The sequence below is a fragment of the Solea solea genome, chromosome 5 (genome assembly GCF_958295425.1).
Source record: "Solea solea chromosome 5, fSolSol10.1, whole genome shotgun sequence".
Taxonomy (NCBI): Eukaryota; Metazoa; Chordata; class Actinopteri; order Pleuronectiformes; family Soleidae; genus Solea; species Solea solea.
Window position 1 is genome coordinate 8,190,792 of NC_081138.1, and position 23,567 is coordinate 8,214,358.

The 23,567-nt window shown below is 41.9% G+C and overlaps 1 protein-coding gene across 3 annotated transcripts in view; it reads right to left on the reverse strand.

The window, feature by feature from the left end:
• ano1a (anoctamin 1, calcium activated chloride channel a) overlaps window positions 1-23,567 on the reverse strand; it is a 104,468-nt gene that overhangs the window by 35,645 nt on the left and 45,256 nt on the right. For all 3 annotated transcript variants that reach the window (XM_058629389.1, XM_058629388.1, XM_058629387.1), the window contains exons 6-11: window positions 23,030-23,084; window positions 15,863-15,914; window positions 14,493-14,548; window positions 14,217-14,258; window positions 12,874-12,938; window positions 12,363-12,497 (exon numbers count right to left, since the gene is read on the reverse strand). In XM_058629389.1, coding sequence (XP_058485372.1) covers window positions 12,363-12,497; window positions 12,874-12,938; window positions 14,217-14,258; window positions 14,493-14,548; window positions 15,863-15,914; window positions 23,030-23,084 — 405 coding nt within the window. The remainder of the gene's footprint in view (window positions 1-12,362; window positions 12,498-12,873; window positions 12,939-14,216; window positions 14,259-14,492; window positions 14,549-15,862; window positions 15,915-23,029; window positions 23,085-23,567) is intronic.

A 23,567-nucleotide genomic window follows, 5' to 3' on the forward strand; every position in this document is an offset into this window, starting at 1 on the left:
TTTATTAATGCGATACACACCCCATGTTTTACAGACACCTTATGTTCTTGTTTTTGTAATTTCCCAAGTATTAGAGAAAAATGTGTCCCTGACAGAAATGTTGACAATGGCTGAGGGCGTGAGCCAAAAAGACGGATGACGACATTTTGTGTGTGACTGTCGCCCGCAGGTTGGAATGAAATACTGCAAAGCTCTAAAAAACTGTAGAATCCTTGTCCTCCTCCTTGTGCCGACCCACAATTGTTACACTGGTACACTGCCGTGACCCTTCAGATCTTCAGATCAGCTTGATACTGTCACCGTGGATGCTGCGCTGCTGTCCTGATCTACAGTTCATGATTATTGTGTGGCCAGTGGGTTGGCAACTTTTGCTCCTATATATATTTACACAACACAAGTATATGTAATTATTGACACATTTAATGATTGTGGGGATCTACTAAACTGACAATGGATAAGTTTACTACCCCTGTGTTGCCAAGAGGTAGGGGTGTTTTGTTTTCTGATATTGCTGACAGTAGGGAGGTAGCATTCGAGGATTACAGCTGATGGGTGTACAGATATGGGGTTAGGTCCACTGTTCGCTCCTGTTCATGAGTTCATGAGGGAGAGATCCCACACTTCCACACCCTATAGTGACGCTGATGCCATCCACCATCTCACTGACATGGTAGGGCAGTTAGGTGCTCAAATTGGTGAATCCATTGTTGCTCATGTCTCCCTCTTGCTGACTTTTATGCTACTCTGCCCAAGCACAGAGAGAACCCAGTAGACTACTGGATAAGACTGAACAAAGCAGCGGACCTGGCTCTTGAGGGTCTTCACAGACAGGGGACGCAGGCAGAGAACATGAATGATGAAGTGGCTCTCCTGTTTGTCAAACACTGCCCCGACCCAGAACTATCCTGTATCTTAAAGTGTAAGCCACTTCATGAGTGGACCTCCCGTGATGTTCAACAAAGAATTGATGACTACCAGAGTGAGCTGAGGGCTAATGGAAGGGCCGCTGGAGCTGCGCAGTTAAAGAGTCACGTCACCACTGTCGCCTCTGAGCAGCCCAGTCCACCGTCGGTGTGCCTGCCAGTGTCCGAAGAGTGTCGCACTCCAGGTCCCTCTCCTCTTTCTCCCTGAACTCAGTGTCATGTGTACCGTTCCCCTCTCACTCCCCCAATGTTCCCCGAGCCTCTGCTCCAGTGGTGGCGCAAAATCTCCAGCAGACGGAGGAGAGGCTTCCCGCATGGTTGACATGTTCCAGGAGATGATGGATAAAATGCAGCAGCGCAACACTTCTCATCAAAGTCAAGGTGGGGGATTCCAGCGTGTCATGTGGGGGTGGCGTCTGTAGAATCTGTCATGATTCACGCCACACCACCATTTCCCACTGCATGTCTGACAGAATGTGTTTTGCCTGTTTTGTCCCTGGCCAAACCAAACTGAACTGTACTGCCAATAGCTCTCCCCAGCCCCAGTCTGAGGGAAACTGTGACCTGTATTCGGTCTCGACGCAAACTCCCTATCTCATGACTTGTCTGATGCTGAAACTGTTTACACGTCGGCTAGAGACTCCTGCGTTGACTCTGAAGTTGTTTATCATAATGTTCACAGAGTTGGAAATAGCGACAGTCTCTTTTACACACCTGTGACTGTGGAAGGGGTTGTTACATTGGGTGGCATGATGGACAGTGGTTCGATGGCCTGCAGCATTAGTTAGACAGTGGAGATGAGATTGAGGGAGGCTGGTGTACTATCTGACCATAAACAAATTGATGTATATGTGACTCTTATTGGATGTGGTGGTCTTCGTGTGAAACCAAAGTGTGCTTTTGATATAGAGATGGAAGTGTATGGCTGTAAGATGCTGGTCCCCACACTTGTTGTCCCTGGTCAACACGATGAGTTAATACTGGGAACTAATGTCTTAAAATACATCCTGCACAAGTCTAAATTAAGTGACTCGTATTGGAGGGAAGTTTCTGGTCCCTGCCCACCCACAGATCCAGAAATGGAACGTTTGCTGTCTATGCTGGCTGGTCTGAACCCCTGGATGCTAGGTGAGGATGCTCCTGACAGCACCGCACAGTCAGGTGTTACTCAGCTGTCTGCTTGGAGCCTGGCCATGAGTATATCATCAGGGGAAAATTGCCCAAGAACACGCTGCTGTTTCACCAGGCAGCGGCGTCATGACTGAGCCGACATCATCCCACTCAGCTAGAGGCGTGTTGGTTTGCGAGGATTGTGACTCCACTGTGGGGAGATAGGTGGGTCCCTTTAACGCTGATTAACACCTCTGACAGGCCTGTGCTTTTGAGACGCAATGCTAAGCTGACTGATGTTTACTCCTGTGTGGCTCTTGAAGACATGGATGTATAACTGCGCAGTTCATGAGACGACAGGCTTCCCTCCTTTGTACCTGATGTTTGGTCGTGTCCCCCGCCTTCCTGTTGATGTTCTTTTCCGCTCTGCCCTCCATGACTCTGTTGTGACAAGTTATGATAAGTATGTGGTGTCTCTTGCAGATTATTTGAAAGAAGCGATGGCGATATCTCTGGATCATGCCATGAAAGAGCAGGGCAGGCACACTCAGCTATACAACAGGAGATCATCATTGAGATCGGTGACAGGGTGCTTCTGGCCAACAAAAAGGAGAAGGGGAAGGAGAAGCTTGTTGACCGATGGGAATCAAATATTTACACTGTGGTGGATGTTAACTCAGAGACACACACATACAGGATCCGTGACACTGTGTCCGGAAAAGAGAGGGTGGTTCACAAGAACCTGCTGATGCTGGCCAATTTCCTCCCTGTGATTGAAATGAGTGAAATGTCCAACCATGCCTCATCCATTCCGGAGACTGGGTCATGCCTTGATGCTGGAAATGACAATGACTCGTCTGTGGACGAAGATCGTGCCCCAATAACTGGTCCAGAGCCTGTGGATTCAGAGATGAGGACCAAACGCAGTCCTCATCAACTGCGTTGATCAGACAACGCAGTCTGAGACGCTCAGACCCTGCTTCTGACCATGTGACTCAGATGGATATTGACCCAGGTACTTGCCTCACATTTGACCAGACCTCGTCCATTCGCTCTGACCTCTCTAACTCACGCGAACACGTCAGGTCAAGATTTGGTCGTCTGGTTAAGCCTGTGAACAGACTGATAGAAACCATGTCCAGGCAAGATGTGACTCAAGATAAGTTTGATGTCAAAGCTGTATGTAGATCCATGTTCCAGGCATTTACTGATTAAGACTTTACTGGCATTTTTGTGTTTCTGTGGTGGTTCACCCCCCCTCTATTGTGAGCCTGTACTTTGCTGTGTTTATGGGGCCTAGTGGGGTGAAGAAGGCACCCTGTTGCCAGTTTGAGTGAATGAGATGTGTGAGTGAGTCTAGGTGGATCCTGGGATCAATGTTGTGATCAGGTTTTCCCCTAGGCCTGGTCAATACAATGATAAGGAGACTCCCTCTTCCCAACTCCCTAGAAACCACCAGCAACACATCAAACAAACCATTTTAAAGGTTTATTAAAATCAAGCACAAAATGTCTGCTGGCAGTTTGGCTGTGAGTGGTTTGAGGAAGTCCACTGCAGCTGGGATGTTCAGGCCTCTTATTTAGATTCCTCTTGTGCAGGACCAATCAGCTCCCAGGATCCACCGAGACTCACTCACACATGTCATTCACTCAAACATGCACACCTACAACCCATCTCAAACTCACATGCAGACACATAGGCCCTTTCTCAATACTTAAATATGCAAGTTTGTACTTGTATACTTGAGAAGTACGTACTTGAGAAGTATGACTGGAGTACATACTCACCAAGTACAGAGTACACAAGTACGTTCTTTTCAATTGGAACAGCAGCGTACTTCCTTGTTCTACTGTTTGAATGGTGGGTGGTGCCAAGTGCTTAAGCCTTATTAACGCCACCAACAGTGTTGATACATTAACATATGAAATACTTTTAATAAATGCATGTATATTATATATATATTTTCACATTTAAAATATTTAACTTAATTTATTAATTTATTTTTATTAAAATATACATTACCATGTGGAAAATAGATATATTACAGCAGTGCAGAGTAGTGTATATAAATATATATATATAAATATATATATATATATACAATGACTGTGCAACTTTAATATAAATCTAAAATTCAAAGTTAAAATTAAAAAAATAAAACATTAATAATATACAAACTATCAGGTCAAAACGTTTACATTACCAACAAAATAATGCGTCAACAACAAATCTATCGATCACACCAAACATCTAATGACAGAGACATCTGAGCCAGTGGATCATTTCATCAGGACAGGCCGAGGTAACGCTGCTCTGCACTGTGAGCAGCAGCGTCTGCAGAGGCGGAGCTGATCACCTCCGACAAACGTCGCTGCCAAACTATAAATCTATTAAATATCTTAATACCCAAACCACATGTTTGAATTCTAAATGACTAATTTCTCGGCTCAAATGATCTTAAAACTGTGTTCCAGGACACAGAAAAATATTTATAACTTGGACTGAGGCTGATGATAAGTACGAGCGTACGCAAGTACGGACAAGTACGGACAAGTATGGATATTGAGAAAGGGCCATACACACAGGGAAAAAGCAGTCACGACGCTGGGGTCGTAACAGACATGATGAGTCCAAGTCTCAAATTTGTGGTCTGAAAAGACAAATAGCTGACTTACAGTTCCAGCTTTCATGAATCACACTAAAACAACAAGACACACCTGCTGTTTTATAAAGATACTGCTGTTCAGCACCCAATTGAAGACGCCAGAGCACAAAAAGCACAGCCTAGAAACCATCATGTTTTTGTAAGACAGACTAGTTGCTTTCGTAACATTTTAAAGTCTATGGCAAACAAACACCAGTCCATGATCACATGCCATCTCCATGCTTCAGTTGTTAAAAGCCTGCCGTGTCTGTATCAAAGATGTCAAGAGTTCCATTTGAAGTTGTAAATGAGAATGTCCAGGACTTTCTATCACAGAAATTTCATGAGGAGACAGGTGTTAATTTGACCAACCAGGAAGAATTTCAGGTGTTTGCATGATGTTGGTATATGGCTCCACTGCTGGGTTACCTGACTTTGCTGAAATATTACAAATCCTCATTGTTCATGACACCTTACACCACAAGAGTTGCCAAACTAACTGAGCAGTCACAACTCACTGACACATACCCATTGGCTAGGTAGCCAATGGGTATGTGTCAGTGGAAGGCGATCACATGGTTTCTATGAAACACCACATCTGCTTGTCAAACTAGGTAAAGTAACCCAAATCCTTCCTACATGTTTTTCTGCTTTTCTTACTCTTCAGTTGACTGTTAGAGCTTCACTGTGCAGAAGCACATGCAATTTTAAGATTTTTTTACAAGATACTGGAATTTTTGTGGGAAAAAAAACACCAGACACAAATTAATATTATTTTCTGTTTTTGTTGACATTGCCCAAAAGTGATAGTTCTACTTAAGTTTATTATTGATGTCAGAGTGCACACCAGGGGGGTATTCCAGAAAGCAGGTTCAACAAACTCTGAGTCTATCCCTGAACTCTGAGTTGACTTACTCTGAGTCGGGAAACTCTGAATATCCGGTTCCAGAACAGCTGATCTGAGTTAGTTCAATCAAGACATGTACACTGAAGTGATGAGCATAGATAATGGACAAACTAGCACATTCTTGTCCTTCAACAGAACATGGCTGGGCATCACCAAGAGGAGGGTCCATCAACTTCTAGAGCACAGCTTGACACAGTGAGATTTTCGGTCAATACCATGTTAAATCTGTATGTAGAACTGCAGGAATTAAATGTCGTCCATATGTTTCCGAGTTGCCGGTAAAAGAGTTGTACAGGGTGCACCTAATGAAAACCATTCAAAAAACCGAGAAAGAAATGGTGTACCTGGACCGGCAAATCAGAAAAACAGACTTGGAAATTCTATTACTTGAACACCAGTTGAGGTGGGTGCATTGTCATGGTGAAACAGGTGAATATGTGAAATATGTTAATAGTTGGAACTTTATTACAAATCCTGACTGTTGCTTTTGTACTTTTAGGGAATAAAGAAGAACCAAATCACATGTGAATTTGTCTTTTATTTTTAATCAAAATGTCTAATCTGGGTCGGAAGATTCTCTCACGACGTAATGCATTTCTAATCAATACGGCTTCGATGTCGATTGGATTTCTAATGAATGGGCAATCCATGTCTAACTGCTTTCTTTGTGTGGGAGGAGACAGGTAGAAACTCTGGGTTTCTTATAGTAAACCTGCCAGTGAGCAGGTTATGTTCACAGAGTAAGTTACCGCAGTAACAGACCCAGAGTTTAAGTTACCTCTCTTTCTGGAACGGATAACTCAGAGTTTCCTTCATCTCAGGGTTAGCAAACTCAGAGTTCTCGCATAACCCGCTTTCTGGAATACCCCCCAGCACCACTCTTTCTTTACAGCCTCAATAATCAACATAAAATAGAATTATTACCTTTCGGACAATGTTTCATTAATTCAAAAATCTTTGCATATTATTTTAATTGCATATTTGAGAAGTGACTATGCTACCAGATCTATGTTGGATGTGGTGTATAATGTATTTGTTGTTTACCAGTCATACCAATGTTTCAGTAGTATGATTCAAATTTGGATATTTTTCTTTCAAAAATATACTTAGTCTTACTTTAAATACCTTTTGCTGGAGATATATCTTTAATTTACTGTTACAAATTCTAATGCAGTACAACATAATGCACTTTCACTATTAATGCAGTACTTGTACATTCAGGTTTTTTTCCATTTAAATAGGGGTATACATAATCCTTACACCACTGCTCAAAGCTTAAGAGGCTGTTTCTATCCTGACCCTCTCCCCAAAGTTGTTTTGAGCATGTTTGTTTGTGTTAAACGTTCTTGAATATCTAAGTATTATATTTCTGTAATGAATTTTGAAACTCTGTAAGTTTTTCCACTGCATATTGCAAAAGCACTATTCCAGATCTATGTACAAAAGTATTGGGATACCTGCAAAATCTAATGCAATATTTATTTCCAGTACAAAAGTCTGCCAGCTTCTTCTTTTATTAAGTTTCTACATGCTCAGTTTTTATTTACATTGTCAGAAAGGTGATCATTCGACTTTATGTTTATTCCTGAAGTTGTGGTGGATGGTGCTGGTTTACCATTATAGTGCATTATATTGACAGTGTTCCTAATATTTTTCCCCAATAGTGTATATTTGCAGTGTATACTGTGTAATACTGTCTGTTTGTTCTTTTTATGTCAGTCATGCCAATGTTAAATTTATGGCTGCCCCATAAAAGATTGCATTGTAATTTAGTTGTGTGATATGTGATAAATACAGTTCAGCACAGTCAGAGCGGACAGGGACACAAGAGCCTGTGGAAAGCGCAAAGGAGGGGGACTCGCGCTGTATGTAAACAAATGCTGGTGCAATTCTGGACATGTGAGGATTAAAATCTCCACCTGCTGCAGGGACGTTGAACTCCTGGCGGTAAGTTTAAGACCATATTACCTGCCCAGAGATTTCAGCCACGCCATTGTTGTCATTGTTTACATTCCTCCACGGGCTGACACGGAGGCTGCGTGTGACGTCATCCACAGCGCTGTGGCTAAACTACAAACACAGCATCCAGAGACTCTTGTGTTAATCTCTGGGGACTTTAATCATGTTACTCTGGACAAAACACTGACTGCTTTTCACCAGTACGTGGACTGTAACACCAGGGGGAATAGGACTTTAGATCTGATGTATGCAAATGTGAAGGATGCATACACAGCCACCCCTCTGCCGGCACTGGGGAAAGCTGATCACAATCTGGTCCTGTTAAAACCTCACTACATCCAAAGAGTGAGGAGGCTGCCTACAGTCACACGCTCATTCAGGAAGTGGTCTCCTGAGGCTGAACTGGCCCTACAGGACTGCTTTGAGACCACAGACTGGGATGCTTTGCATGGATCCCACAATGAGAACATTGAGGCGGTGGTTGACTGCACAACTGAGTATATCAACTTCTGTATGGACGTTGTTGTTCCAGTAAGAACTGTACGCTGCTTTGCTAACAACAAGCCCTGGATTACAAGCAACATCAAGGGTCTTCTGAACCAGAAAAAGATGGCCTTCAAGGATGGTGACACCCAGGAGCTCAAGCGGATACAGAAGGAACCCAGAGTTCAGCTCAGAGAGGCGAAGGAGCAGTACAGGAGGAAGATAGAACAAAAGATCCAGGAAAACAACATGAGGAAGGTGTGGGAGGGCATGAAGACAATCACTGGCTGCAGCTCCAAGAGAAAACCCCCCATGGAGAGCGATGTGGGTAGGGCAAACCAGTTAAACCAGTTCTTTAACAGGTTTGATCACCCCATCCTATTCACACATCTGAATGCTGATGCCCTCACCCCTCACCTCACCCCCCAACTCACACAAGCCTCCACTAACACAGATGAGGACAACTCCCAACCCCCCACCACACCACCCACGATCACAGCAGCTCAGGTTTATGGAGAGCTGAGGAGGCTGCGCCCTAACAAAGCTGCAGGTCCAGATGGAGTGTCACCTCGACTACTGAAGGCCTGCGCGCGGGAACTGGGTCACCCCCTTCAGCACATCTTCAACCTGAGCCTGGGACTGGGGAAGGTTCCCCAGCAGTGGAAGACATCGTGCATCATCCCAGTCCCAAAGAAACCCCATCCTGGAGAGATGAACGACTTCAGACCTGTGGCCCTGACGTCGCACGTGATGAAGACCATGGAACGACTGGTGCTTCATCACCTCAGGCCACAGACCTGCCATGCCCTTGACCCCCTACAGTTTGCTTACCGGGAAAAGGTGGGAGTGGAAGATGCCATCATCTTCCTGCAACATCGATCTCTCTCTCACCTGGACAGAGGCAGCGGTGCTGTGAGAATTACATTCTTGGATTTCTCCGGCGCCTTCAACACCATCCAGCCTCTGCTCCTGAGGGACAAGCTGTCTGGGATGGGAGTGGGTTCACACCTAGTTGCCTGGATAAGTGACTACCTGACCGGCCGACCCCAGTATGTGAGACTGGGGGAATGACGGTGGTCAGCAACACGGGGGCGCCGCAGGGGACTGTGCTCTCTCCTGTCTTGTTTACCCTGTACACGTCTGACTTTCAGCACAACTCAGAGCTCTGCCATGTGCAGAAATTTGCGGACGACACAGCCATTGTTGGCTGTATCAGGAGCGGAAAGGAGGATGAGTACAGGGAGCTCATCCAGGACTCCGTCAAATGGTGTGACAACAATCATCTGCTCCTAAACACCACCAAGACCAGGGAGATGGTTGTGGATTTCCGGAGATCCAGGGTGCACCCAGAACCAGTTCTCATCAAGGGGGACTGTGTGGAGGTGGTGCACACCTACAAATACCTGGGAGTACAGCTGGATGACAGGCTGGACTGGACCACCAACACAGATGCTCTGTGCAGGAAAGGACAGAGTCGTCTGTACTTCCTTAGAAGGCTGGCATCCTTCAACGTCTGCAGGAAGCTGCTACAGACCTTCTACCAGTCTGTGGTAGCGAGTGCCCTCCTGTACACAGTGGTGTGCTGGGGGGGCAGCCTAAAGAAGAAGGACGCTTCACGCCTGGACAAACTAATAAGGAAGGCAGGCTCTGTTGTAGGCATAGAACTGGACAGTCTGACATCGATAGCTGAGCGACGCACACTCAACAGGCTCCTGTCCATCATAGACAATCCACACCATCCACTACACAGCACCATACACAGACAGAGGAGCAGCTTCAGTGACAGACTGCTGTCAATGTCCTGCTCCACAGAAAGACTGAGGAGATCATTCCTCCACCATGCCATCAGACTCTTCAACCTGCATCATACATGACACATACACGCAAGCACACATGTACATCTCATTCTTTTTAACGCCTTTATATTTTTTATATATTTTTTCTTTTTTCCTTTTTATACATATGTTTCAGTTCCTATTTAGACTGTACATAGACTTGCATGCCTCTTATGTTTCTATTGTGTAACATATTCTGGAGCTGCTGAACTGTGAATTTCTCTGTGAGATGAATAAAGTATCTATCTATCTATCTATCTATCTATCTATCTATCTAAATATATATTAAATGCATTGAGTATTGGTTAAATTTATTTGGTAACATATATCAAAAGAAAACTGGCAATGATTACCTAATTTTAGTGAGTAATGTAATGTAATGCAACCAAGTAAATTAAAATGTCAGGCACGAGAAAATAATTAAAATCTACTGAATTACTTCATAACAATAAATACTACAGAAGTAAAATTTACTTTTATTTATTTTCCTGCCTATGAAAAACAAGTATCTTGATATTGCAGCATTAAATTTTACTTGAATCATTTGCGTGCAAATACTTACAATATATTTTTTAACTAAGTTATTTTTAAGTTTTTTTTTTTAGTGCACTCAAAATAAACCTGATAAATAAATAAATAAACGGATGAAATGTACGCAGCAACAGTGTAGCAACGGAGCAGTAACGGAGCCGCCATGTGATGCAACATGCATGCAGTGGAATCCTTTCCACAGGTTCCACTCTGCAGTAACGTGGTTACTGCTCGAAATATTTTGAAATCCGAAAATTTGTTTGGTGCAGGCTCGTGTTCATCCAGACCACATGATGACATGATGCCAGTGATGAGAAGAAAGCACCCCAAACCTCTTATTAACCTCATATCTTCTTATGGGGTGAGTTTTCATTAACGTTGTTAATCTATGTTTCATTAGTGTTCATTTGAAGTCACATACAGGGATTAATATATGTTTTTTCATGTTAGACGCTATCTTTTAATAATCCACTGTGCATTTCAGAAAATTATGTAGCCACATTGTTATTATGGCCAGGGAGAGACTTGGACAAAGAAAATCAGATTCATAATGTGTGAATGACACAGCTTTGGGTATGAAAGAATTTCCCTCTGGGGATCAATAAAGTAGATTCTGATTCATATCAGTCCACTGAAGTGCTTAAGGAAAATAACACTACATTAACATCAACTACATTCATTCCTTTCTCTGGGAACCCCCTGGAACCTCTTCATATAACCGTTGGGGTCCCTACACCTGCTATTGATAACCTTTGGTCAAACTACTACAATAGTTTCTGTCCACACAGATGTCACTGACAGCTAGAGTGGGAGGGGGTTGGACTATGTAAATGTATGCAAATGAGCAACTACAGCCTTGGCTCCCCAAGTAGGTCAATATCTTTCAGACTGAATTTCTCCCTACAGCAGTTTGAGGAGTGCTTACATTTGAATGGCCATATCTACTTCAAATATTTTAATATTTACATTGCTGGAAAGCTTAGGTACTTTCATAATCTGAAAGTAACTCAAAATGTCCCTGGGCCTACTTGTTGCTGCTTTTTCCATAGCTGGGCACCTTTTAGAGCCATGGAACAGTTGAAAACACTGCTGGCTTTTAGTTTCAGTTTGAAAACTGCAGTGCTGTTTTTTAGCCTGGAATGACAGAAAGGGTAAATGCATCATCTTTTTTCATCAACGATGATGTACTTACTCGCATTCACTTGCTGGTTAGTTCTTATAATTCGGCCATCTTCTGTCACAGTGTCATAACAGACACCATTGTTCATACTTTTCACCATAGTTGTATTGCATTAGTAATAATATAATTGTGTAACTACAGAGTAGAAAATCAGCTTTCTGTTTACATTAGCACATGCTTCGATTCAAGACTCTACTAGTCTACACTACAATGTGTCCTTGTGCAAGACACTCAACCCCACGTTGATCCTGACAGCTGTGCTGGCAGCGTGTGAATTTGTATAAAAAATGTGTGATAGAAAATGTGCCGCACATAGTTGTGCTGTATAAAAGAGAACATGTGCTGCAGACAGTTGTGAATACAGTTTTACAATCAGCATGGACACAGATTACGTCTGACACACAGCCAAAATGTTTGTCTACTACCCACAGACTACATACTACACACACTTGTTTTTATCTGAAAACACTGTTTACGTATGAAAATGCAGTAGCATAGATGTAGTCTTAATGATGCCATGATGTAAATAAGCTGTTTTTATTTATGGAAATTAATGGTTCACATAGTGAAACACACTTCATTTTCGTATTAGAAAAGGCTGTCTACCAGCCAGTGTAAATGTGTTTTTTCCTGATGTTTTCCTGCTTCCTTTCAGTCATGTTTTCAGTGAGCATGTGACTGCAGGACTCTAACTGCTTCTCTGCAGAGTGAGCAGGCAGTGTCATTCCTGAACTATCCCTTGAAAAACATGTTGAATTAAACCTTGTTAGATGTGTGTATATGTATGTACCTTGGTATGTTATCATCGACAGTGGCACAGCCGTAGAGGAATACAATGACTCCAACAATGGCTGCAGGAATCAGCATCTGTGTGTAAACGCCTAACCAGGCAAAATACAGTCCAACCTTCTCCCCAAAATATTTCCTGTGGATGGAGACATAAGACGTGAACGGTGATCTGGTCACAACAACAAAACACATTTCATGTCACAGAAGGTCAAAGTATTTTTCCCTGTGTGAAGGAACTCTACAGTAATTCTTTGTGTCGTCTTGCTCATTGTATGCCTGTTCCATCAGTGCTACACTCCCTGACTCTGAATATGTTTAACAGGAAACAACTTTACATTTAGTTCACATTTTGAGTCTCACTCTCAGCACATGATTACTTTGTGAGTACTAGAGCCTCACTCTGCTTGTGAAAATCCTCATCAGTCATTTTGCTGCTCAGCCCATAAAGCCATTTGAGGTAGTGAATGTGTCTATAATTAAGTTGATGCAAAGAGCACTGCTTTTGATCTGACCTGATGAGTCCAATGGGCTGGTACTTGTAGAAGACACTGTAGCTGGCCCACTGCTCATACAAAAGCTGTAAAGAAAGTAAAGAGTCAACAACCGATACAAAGAAATCAGCTGTATTTTGTTCAAAAATAAAACATTTCTGCAATATAACTTAAGAACAACATCATATAAGTAAACTAGTCAACCAAGCTAATTATTATTAATTATTCACAGCAGATCATTTTCAATATGAATACACAAATGTAAATTCTTAAAATAAAACCTTTTTTAAATAATATGAAGAATGAGTTGAAATTGCTTAGTAAGTACCTTGTTAGTAAGTTAAAATTAATTTTTAACTTACTAATCCATTTTCTACCACTTTATCCTTCATGAGGGTGGCGGGGGTGCTGTGCCAATCTCAGCTGACATAGGGCAATAGGACAGCTATATCTTCATTTTGTTTTGTTATTATTTTAGAGTTTATTTTATTTTATTATTTTTTTTTTTTGCATTTATGTTTCATATAAATGTCACAGGTATCACTGTAGTGTCACTGGATTAGAGGAATACACGAATCAATTGCCAGATTTGTTAGTAATGCACTTGCCTTTCCGGAGAATTTCAGACTTCAGTTCTGTAAGTGTTTCTATGCATTTTCACATTTAGCTGGCTATAACCATTGTCCAGTGAATGATGAAGTGTTTGCTCACTCTAGAATGTGTAATTGAGGAAAGGATCATTTATCTTTATATTAATTACAGACCTTTCATTCATACTATAAGGAAATACAACTTTAAAGGAATTCTGATGAATGTTATTTATAAGCAAATCAGTGCAGTGTAATACAATTATCATCAAACCACTGCCAATGTACATACTGGGGATAAAATAATAAATCACTGTAAAATAGTATTTACAATGCAGTCACACAGGCCATTTGTAGGCAGAGCTGTGAGGCGACAAATTAAGGCTTTTAATCAGTAGTCAGGCCCAAAGAAGCATTCAGAGACACAGTATGGCTCCGGGGGAAAACATCACACCTCCTATTTTCATTTTTCTTCTTATATTGTATAGCACACACACACACACACACACACACACACTGGAAATACTGGTGTCTTTTTTTAAATAATAAAGGTGGAGATGCACCAGTTTGGGTACCTGAAGGAAAATATTTGGGTGGGAAAAAAAATGATATACATTCATGATTTAACAAGGGGAAATCTTAACTGAATGTGAGGGTGGAGTATTCCAGTTGCAGCTGGTACACTCTAAGAGCTGACAATTACTGATTAATCAGTATTTGTTAGGACTGGCATTGTGGGTGGGGTGACACGTGCCTCAATTTACTAATTACACTTACCTTCCTGTCATTAGGCTGAGCATTCACACCCTCGATGTCTCCCTATAACACACACATGCACACACATGACTGACCTCCACAAAGATTTTATATTTAATATCATAAAATATACTGTGGTCACCAAGCACAAATAATGCATTTAATTTAAAAACCAGAAAGTTATCTACACACTAGTAATATTTGGCATGTATCAAGAACATGTAGCTGATTTCAATATTAAAAAGTAAACTGATCTCAGTTCAGCAGGAAAGAGGGATGTGATGTAGATGTACTTACATCATGCAAAGGATAAGCAGATGTGTAGATGCCATTGGCCAGTAGACTGGTAATCCCTGTAAAAAGGCATATTCAGAGGAATTATAATCCAGGCAGGCACACACACAGTCTGGTTTACATCACCTCAGAGGACATTACAGTGACTTACATTAATGTCCTGAAGATTTATCTATAACCTTAAATACTAAACATTATGGATAATTGCTTTTTATCCCCATAAGGAAGACACGTCCCCATAATGTCACTGTGTTAATACCAGTGAGTAATGCCTGGAACATACAGTCATGTAAGACTCAAAAGCAGAACTCAGAAATTTAGCCAAAGTGTTACAGGTTCCATAATGAGATATAATGTCTTTATTTTTTTTTTAAATAAAGCAGATACATGTACTGAAGTATATAAATACAACCAAAGCATCAATTCACAGAGAACAGCATGGTGTCTGTATTCATCCGTGACAACTTATGTATATAGACACCATGCTCCGCCATGCCTCTTGCATGTCCCATGACTCACAGTGTAAACATTTATTTTTTTTAATAACACATCTTCAACCATTGATCCCAGTGCAATGCTCAAAGTTCCACGACAGCAAAACATAATGAAAATGCTGCACAGTCATTCATCATTCATTTTTCAACTTACCAAGCCACAGTAGTGGGTTATAGTCCATTAACAGTGGTTGGCTAGGTCATATATCATTATGAAATAGTGAGCCAATCCAAACAGAATGAGGAAAAAGCTTTGAATATCTGCTGTAGCCACAGTGAAATGTATTTATTTTTTAAATTGACAAAGTGAAATATGATAATAATAAACCTGATGAGTGCGATTTACAGCTGAAAACCTTTCCAGGTGACTTGTTTTTTTTCAGAAGAGGGGGGATATGTTATATTGTACATGTTTTTTTTTTGTTTATTGCTCTGAGATAAATTAATTTTTTTTACAATATACAATAAAAATTAAAGGAATACCAATTTGCAATAAGCTTATTTACTAGTATTTACTAATTTACATTCACAAAGTGAACTCTTGCTCAAACAGACTCTCTTTTTCATTTCTTCTGAAAGTATCTGCTTTGAATTGTTTTGGCTCTCTCATGGCATTCTTCTTGTTTACATACCGTGTACTGTAAAGTGGAATGTATGCATGTGCATGTGATGCGTCCCGGGATAGAGGCTGAAGAAACAGCCCAAGAATGAAACATGCTGACATAGTGGAAACGATAGAGGGATCGTTGATCACATCTTTTCAAGCAAATCAAGTTTTATTTTGATTTACTTTGCTAGTAATTAGGTTAGATTCTAGATTAATTTATTATTGAGTTATCTTGTGTATGTGTTAGAGCTACTGTATATACAGTGTCTTACCCATGGAGTATTTGGCTCTGGTGCATCTTGTCCTCTTCAGTACCTCATAGACCTAAGGTAATAAACAAAATGTTATAATTAACTCAACAGTTTCAGTCCTAATATATGAGTATACAGTTGCAAGAAAAGTATGTGAACCTTTGGAATTACCTGGATTTCTGCATAAATTGGTCATACAATTCAAAATCGGATCTTCATCTAAGTCACAACAATAGACAAACACTGTCTTATTAAACTAATACCTCACAAACAATTGTATGTTTTCATGTTTTTATTGAACACACAATGTAAACATTCACAGTGCAGAGTGGAAAAAGTATGTGAACCCTTGATTTCATAACTGATTGACCCTTCTTTGGCAGCAATAACCTCAACCAAACGTTTCCTGTAGTTGCAGATCAGACCTGCACAACAGTCAGGAGGAATTTGAACCATTCCTCTTTACAAAACTGTTTCAGTTCAGCAATATTCTTGGGCTGTCGGGTGTGAATCGCTCTCTTGAGGTCATACCATAGCATCTCAATTGGTTTGAGTTCAGGACTCTGACTGGGTCACTCCAGGAGATGTATTTTCTTCTGTTGAAGCCCTTCTGTTGTTGATTTACTTCTGTGCTTTGGGTCATTGTCCTGTTGCATCACTCATCCTCTGTTGAGCTTCTGTTGGTGGACAGCTGGCCTTAAGTTCTCCTGCTAAATGTCTTGATAAACTTGGGAATTAATTTTTCTGTTGATGATGACGATCTGTCCAGGCCCTAAAGCAGCAAAGCAGCTCCAAACCATAATGCCCCCTCCACCATACTTCACAGTTGGGATCAGTGATGTCCACAGAATATTTGCCAGTAGTGCTGTGGAACATCCAGGTGCTCATCCATAAACTTCAAACGTGCAGCAATGGGTTTTTTTGGACAGCAGTGGCTTCCTCCGTGTTGTCCTCCCTTGAACTCCATTCTTGTTCAATGTTTTATGTATCGTAGATTTGTCAACAGAGATGTTAGCATGTGCCAGACATTTCTGTGTCTTAGCTGACACTGTGACACTGTGCTGTGCTCTTACAGTCATTGTTACAGGAAGGCCACTCCTAGGGAGAGTAGCAACAGTGCTGAACTTTCTCCATTTGTTTTACCGTGGACTGATGAACATCAAGGCTTTTAGAGATACTTTTGTAATCCTGTCCAGCTACCGGAGAGGTAGGATTTAATCCAGGTGAGGGGTGTGCGTGAGATGCCAATGGAGTGAAGTCTGTCTAGGAGGATGGTGTGTAAGATGGTGTCAAAGGCAGCAGTCAGATAATGTAGGATGAGTATTGATGAAAGTCCGGAGTCAGCTTCAAGGATTTAACCAGTGCTGTTTCTGTGCTGTGGTGGGGGCAGAAACCCAATTGTAACTGTTCATAAAGGTTATTATGAGAAAGATGGGTGTGGAGTTGAGTAGTCGACTTTTTCTATTTTTGTTTTTTAACGGGAGATTTGAAATGGGCCAGAGGTTATTGAGGTCTGCACTGGGTTTTTTCAAGAATAGGAGTGACAGCAGCTGTTTTTAGTGAAGAGGGGACAATACCAGTGGTGAGGGAAGAATTAATTATTTGTGTTATGAGGGGGACCAGGGACAGAAGGGTGGTTTTGACTAGAATGGTAGGGAGGGGGTCCAACTGGCAAAGGGTTTAGATTTTTTAATGGGATCAGAAATTACAGTAGCAGATGGTAGCGTAAAGGAGGAGAATGGGTTGGTGAGGAACACAGAGAGGACCAAGGAAGATGAATTTTGGGAGATGTTTGGGATGAGTTGTTGATGGATTAAGTTAATTTTGGATGTAAAGAATGACATAAGTAAATTGCAGAATGTTGTGGAGTACATGTGAGGAGTGAGTGGCAGCGGTGGAAGCCAGATGTGAAGAGTCAGACAGGAGGCAACAGGTGTGCTAACGCTAGCCAAAATAATCCGAGTGATACTCGATTATTACTTGACTGGGGTAATACACGCAAATCCACACAAATCCAGCACACTTTGGAGTCTTAAGACATTAAAAATCGAGCAAAAATGGGACCAGTGAGCAGTGGTAGTAAAGCATGCCAGCGTTCACTCAAACTGGAAGTGAGAATGAGGCTGCTATTCTTGTGAATAGCAACCTCAAAACTGGTATGTGTTTTTATAGGGCAGGGCAACTTTAACCAACACCTCCAACCTCGTCTCATTGATTGGACCCCAGGTCGGCTGACTCCTGACTCCGATTAGTTCATGGAGAAGTCATTAGCCTAAGGGTTCACATACTTTTTCCACCCTGCACTGTGAATGTTTACATTGTGTGTTCAATAAAAACATGAAAACATACAATTGTTTGTGAGGTATTAGTTTAATAAGACTGTGTTTGTCTATTGATTTGACTTAGATGAGGATCTGATCCCATTTTATGACCAATTTATGCAGATAATTTCTCATGGTTCACATACTTTTTCTTGCAACTGTATACAGTAGACTAGACAAATAGAGGTCATTGTATACATAATACAATAGCACAGGTGTTGAAGTTGTTAAGAGTAAAATTAACCAAGTTTGTGAGAGACTGCTGATCAATTCAGGATAAAACACAAAGCTCTTCACAGAGCTGGGAACTGTTATGATTCATCTAATAATGTGATATCAATGAAAATAGCCAGTCACTTCAAAGTGCTGTGTCAGTGTTAACACAGCTTTCACACACGCATTGCAGCCCTGCGACTTTTCTAGACTTCACTCAGAGGAGCTGAACATAAGGGATAGAGCAAGATGGAAGCAGTTGATCTGCTGTGATGACCACTAAAGGGAGAACCCGGAAGATGAAGAAGACTTGGAGGAGCTGGATGAGTGAATAAAAAACACTTTCAGAGCCGTCAGCCCCCCCCCCCCAACTAAATTTTGAGTCGACCAAGAATTTATTTGGTTGATTACAGCCCTAGTTGCACTGTGCATTAAACATTATTTAGGCTGCCAGCCCCCTAAAATATATAGACTGAGCCCATGTTTGAAACTCATTGCAACAGTTAAAACAGTGAGTGAGTGAAGGAGCAAGTGAACGATTGAGTGACCGAGCGAGTAGGCATGTTGATGTTTCTATCATGTCACTCACAGACATTCTGTGGAAAAGTTCTGCAGGTGGGAAAGGGAACAAAAGTTAACATTTATGTGAGTAACTCAATGCAGCAGCATATAATGTATAAATGGCAGATTCAGTGTGAACCACAACTGGATGGACACAGGTATTGACCAATTGGATATAGGACAATGAGTCTGTAGATGTAAAGTCTACATAAACCTTCCTAGTCTGAAGAGCCATCATGCCACAATGAAGTGCATGATAGGAAAGCCAGTGGTGCAACACACAGGTTCACCATCTGGTAAGACAAAGGAGTCATCCTATAGTGCCCAGACCCTACACGCACCACAAGGTCAGAATATCACCAGGTTAAATGGCCTGCTGCCAATAAGAAGAGGGTGTGGCAGTGTAGCGGAGAGATTCAGTGTGAAAGAACAGCATGCAACCAGTAAGTCAGGGTGTCCAAAACAACGACAGATCAGCCAGCTGCCACAGGAACTCAGTTTTCTTACATGGCAGTTCAAGCAGGCATGGGAAGAGGACAAAGCTGGACTGGCAGAGTCATGAGGAGAAAGCTAACATACCTTTAGAGAGCTGTGTGGCACAGAAGAAGGGGCAAACACAGAGCCTGAAGAATCCTTGGGCATGGCAGAGGCATGGCGGCATCAGTTGACATGTCGGCATCAGTTGACAAGTACCAGAGTGCCAGCTACAGTGACAACATGACAGATCAGGATCTTGGACCATGCAGCACTTTGATAAGCCCATTAAAAGCCACTGTGGTATTCAACCTCAAGGAACTGAATAAGGTTGAAGAGGTAATTGGAGCAGCTAGGACCAACTCAGCACCAAGTGATGTGCACTATGTTGTGCCCCAGACTCTTGAGAAGACTATGGAAGATCATCATGGAAGATCGGAAATGAGGATGAGTACAGGGAGATCATCAGTCACCTGGAGCAAAATAGTGGCGACATGCAGAGGGAGTTCAAATTCCAAAGGTGCCAGGATGTATTGAGCATACAGGAGTTGTCACCCAGCTTATCCAGGAGGCTTGTGGAGGTAACCTGGCGGTTGTGTGGCTTGGCCTAGCCAAACACCTGGGTTCATCCCTTACAAGCTGGTGGACTCATTATGGACTATTACAGCTGATTAAGTTTGAGTCACCTCTGGAAAAGTAACATCCTCATTGCAGCTGGATTAGGGCTTTATCACTGGCTGAGCTATTTCACTGATATTGGTCTCCTTGGCCATGAACATGCTCATGAAGTCAGCAGAGGTGGAATGTAGGGGTCCACTCACCAAGTCAAGTGTGTGGCAACCTTCCATCAGGGTATTTATGGATGATCTGACAATTACCACAACACCAGTGGCAGGCTGCAGATGGATCCTCTAAGGTCTTGAACATCCAATTAAGTGGGTTGGATAGTTTTCAAGCCAGCTGTGCTGAATCCTTGTTGTGAGAAGGAAGTGTAAGAGCCATTTTTATGTGTGGTGTGTGTTGGACACAAATCGTCCACTAGGTGTCACTGTTGTGGTGGGGTGTCACATTAATTGTTTATAACTAGGAACCTTCAGACAGGTGACAGGTGTTGCTAGTCGGAGGAGCAACATAGTTTTTGACCACTGTCCGACGTAACGATGCGCAGGCTCGTAAATGTTTGGAAACAAATGGACAATAATTGATTCTTGCATGCGGTGAGAAATAAAAGAAACAAAGCAGCAGAGGATGAAGTGGGACTGATTTATTTCTAAATATTACGGGGAGCGGCGTAACATAGCAACGAGCGCATCAGCTAAGTCATTAGCCTTTTTCTATTGTTGTAAACCCGAATGGCAGCCCTTGGCATGTTAGTGCCAAGGGCTGTGGCTTTCAGTTTGGGCTTAGCCATTACAGGTAGAATAACAAACAAATACCATTTCTTCCTGGAATGAGTCCAAATCGCATCAATCATCAAAAAGCCAGTCAAGAGCCTGGAGAGGGTTTTCAACAGCAAACTGAATAACACTGATGCAATCCAAGAAACTGGCTCAGGAGGCAGTTGATCAGGTTAAGGAAAGACACCACCTTGTCCAAGATGAAATCCGAGCCGAGTTGGAGGAAAACCGCACCAGCAGGATGGTCACAATGAAACAGCAAGAAGCATAGACTTGATGGTAGCAGGCAATAAACTGGAAGATCCCTTTGTCAGACCTATGGAAAACTGAGCTGAACCAAATTAAATGTCTTATCCTGTCAGCTTATGATGTCCTGCCAAACCAACTGGTTCTCCTGGGGCTTAGCAGAAACCCCCACATGTTCTGTGCCAGAAAAGAGGAAATCTCTGGGAGAGGGGACACTATTGATGGCATCACGACCTGGTGCTGAAAGTAATCACCAAGTTGTACTCAATTCCCTTGTAAGTCGCTTTGGATAAAAGCGTCTGCTAAATGACATGTAATATAATGTAATCGATTTTTTGGCCTATAGTGGCTAATAATTCCATAATAACCTATCAGCATGTAATGTAAATACATTGATCTGAGAGAAAACAACACCTTCTCTGGGCTTTGTTTACAGTCACACATATCTGTATCTTCTTGAAAGGCATTGACAAATCTAATCACAGAGCAGTTCAGAAAGAAAGAGGGAGAGAGCGGTCGCTCCTACTGGCTGCTCCAATACTCCTTCTCTGCACACCATTAAAGGTGACATAGAATGCTTGTATCACACATATATGTTAGTTATGGAGGTCTACTTACATATATTAACTTGTTTTCATGATTAAAAACCTCCTAATCGCTGCAAACGAGCCGATCAAAATATCTCCTCACTGACGCTCTCGTCAGCCGCGCTGTTTCAGACCAAAATCACCCCCAGAACGTGGACTGTGTTGTGATTGGCCAGCCAACGAGAGCTTTACCACTGTCCTGTGATTGGCCAGGTACCTGGAAGTGACGTAATAGATAGGCCAGCTCTCAGATACACAGCTCCCCCTCTGGCACGGTGGATGCTCTGCATCTCAGCAGCTACAACGAGACTAGTTCTTCTTCTTCTGCGGTTGAATGTACGCAACCGGATGTGCCCGGACTAGTGCCCGCACCAGGAGGCGCTACGGTGGTGAGAGGAGTGGTGAGGATTTCTGATGACGACATCAAACTAAGGAAATGCCGATCCGCTTCGCAGAGCCCAGGAAAACAATACAACACTATTTTCTCAGCAGTGGCTGAACTGTTTGTTCTGAAGCTTTAGGGTTTCATAAACGAGGTAATGACGCAGATACACAAACAAACGCAGCGTTAATTGGAGCTTCTGGTCTATGTGGGCTTTAATCAATTATTTGCTGAAATTAGTTTAACCAAAATACATTGAATTTTGATGAGCTGCTCCTTCTACGGTTCACAGTGCTACAACTCAGTCAGAGGACAATGTGGCTACAGCCATGAGGCTACTGCATGTAGGTCACTAGTTTTCAAATGCATCAAACAATGCGGAAACAAAAGTAAAATGAGACAAACTCTCTCCTCTCATCTCCTGTGTGTGTGTCATCTGTGTCACCATAGAGAGTATTTCTTTGCTTTTTGACTTAATGCGAGGGTGATAAAAGCAGGGAGCGACATAAGAGAGAGATGCATTTCAGGCATCAAGCCTTTATAAGGGAGACTTAATGCTGAAACACAAGTGTTTGTTTTAAACAGTTCAACATGATCATTCCACTTCAGTAAATTCATTTTAACAGAAAAAAATCAGAAAATTCATGTCACATCACAGCAGTAGTTGTTGATCCTCTGCTGCCTCCATCAGTAAATTAAAATGTGTGTTTGTATTTAAAAGCTTTCAATCTGATTGAATGAAAGGCTGTCTAAAGGTGAGGAGTGGCACATAATTATTTTAAGATAGTATAGGTTAGCTGATAAATCTGTTTCCATGAACAGCCATGTTTACACAAGGAGTGCCCCCTGACTAGATACCTTATACAATCACAATCCAATAATAAATCAATAACTGTCCCTTTAAAGGGTCACATAGAAGCAAGAAAAGAGAACACAAAGAGCACAGTTTGTGCTTCTTTTTTTAAGATCCAATGTGACTTGCTGAAGCAACTAAAGCCAATACTTACTATTGAGCTCCTGGTCTTGCTGTCGAAGAACTTGTTCCTGTCAGACAGATCAAATCTGGCAACAAAAAGCAAAATTGATTGATGTTAAGTTGCAGATATAAAACCAACAAGCAAACAAACAAACATTTAATCCACTTAATACTACTTTTTTAGAAAATACGGCTGCACGAAAACAGTGCAATTTAACTTTTATACAAACCATGGAAAGGGATGGCTTTGTATATTCTGAACAATTATTTTTAAATATTTTGCACAATTGTAGTAGTTCAAGTAGTAACTGTCAGTAAAAAGTGTGTCTGTCTCCTTTTGTCTCTCTTTGCTTTATTTTGTAGTTCTCCTTCCTGTTTGTGCTTGTGTTTCTCCCACTTACCTACTGTCTCTGCTCACTCCCCCTCCCTTCCCTGTTCTCTTTATGAGCCTCATCCTGTTCACCTACATCTGATTTGCCACACATAGGCTCTTTCTCAATATCCATACTTGTGTCCGTAATTGTGAAACGTCATCAGCCTCAGTGCAAGTTCTGTTACAATTCTCAAGT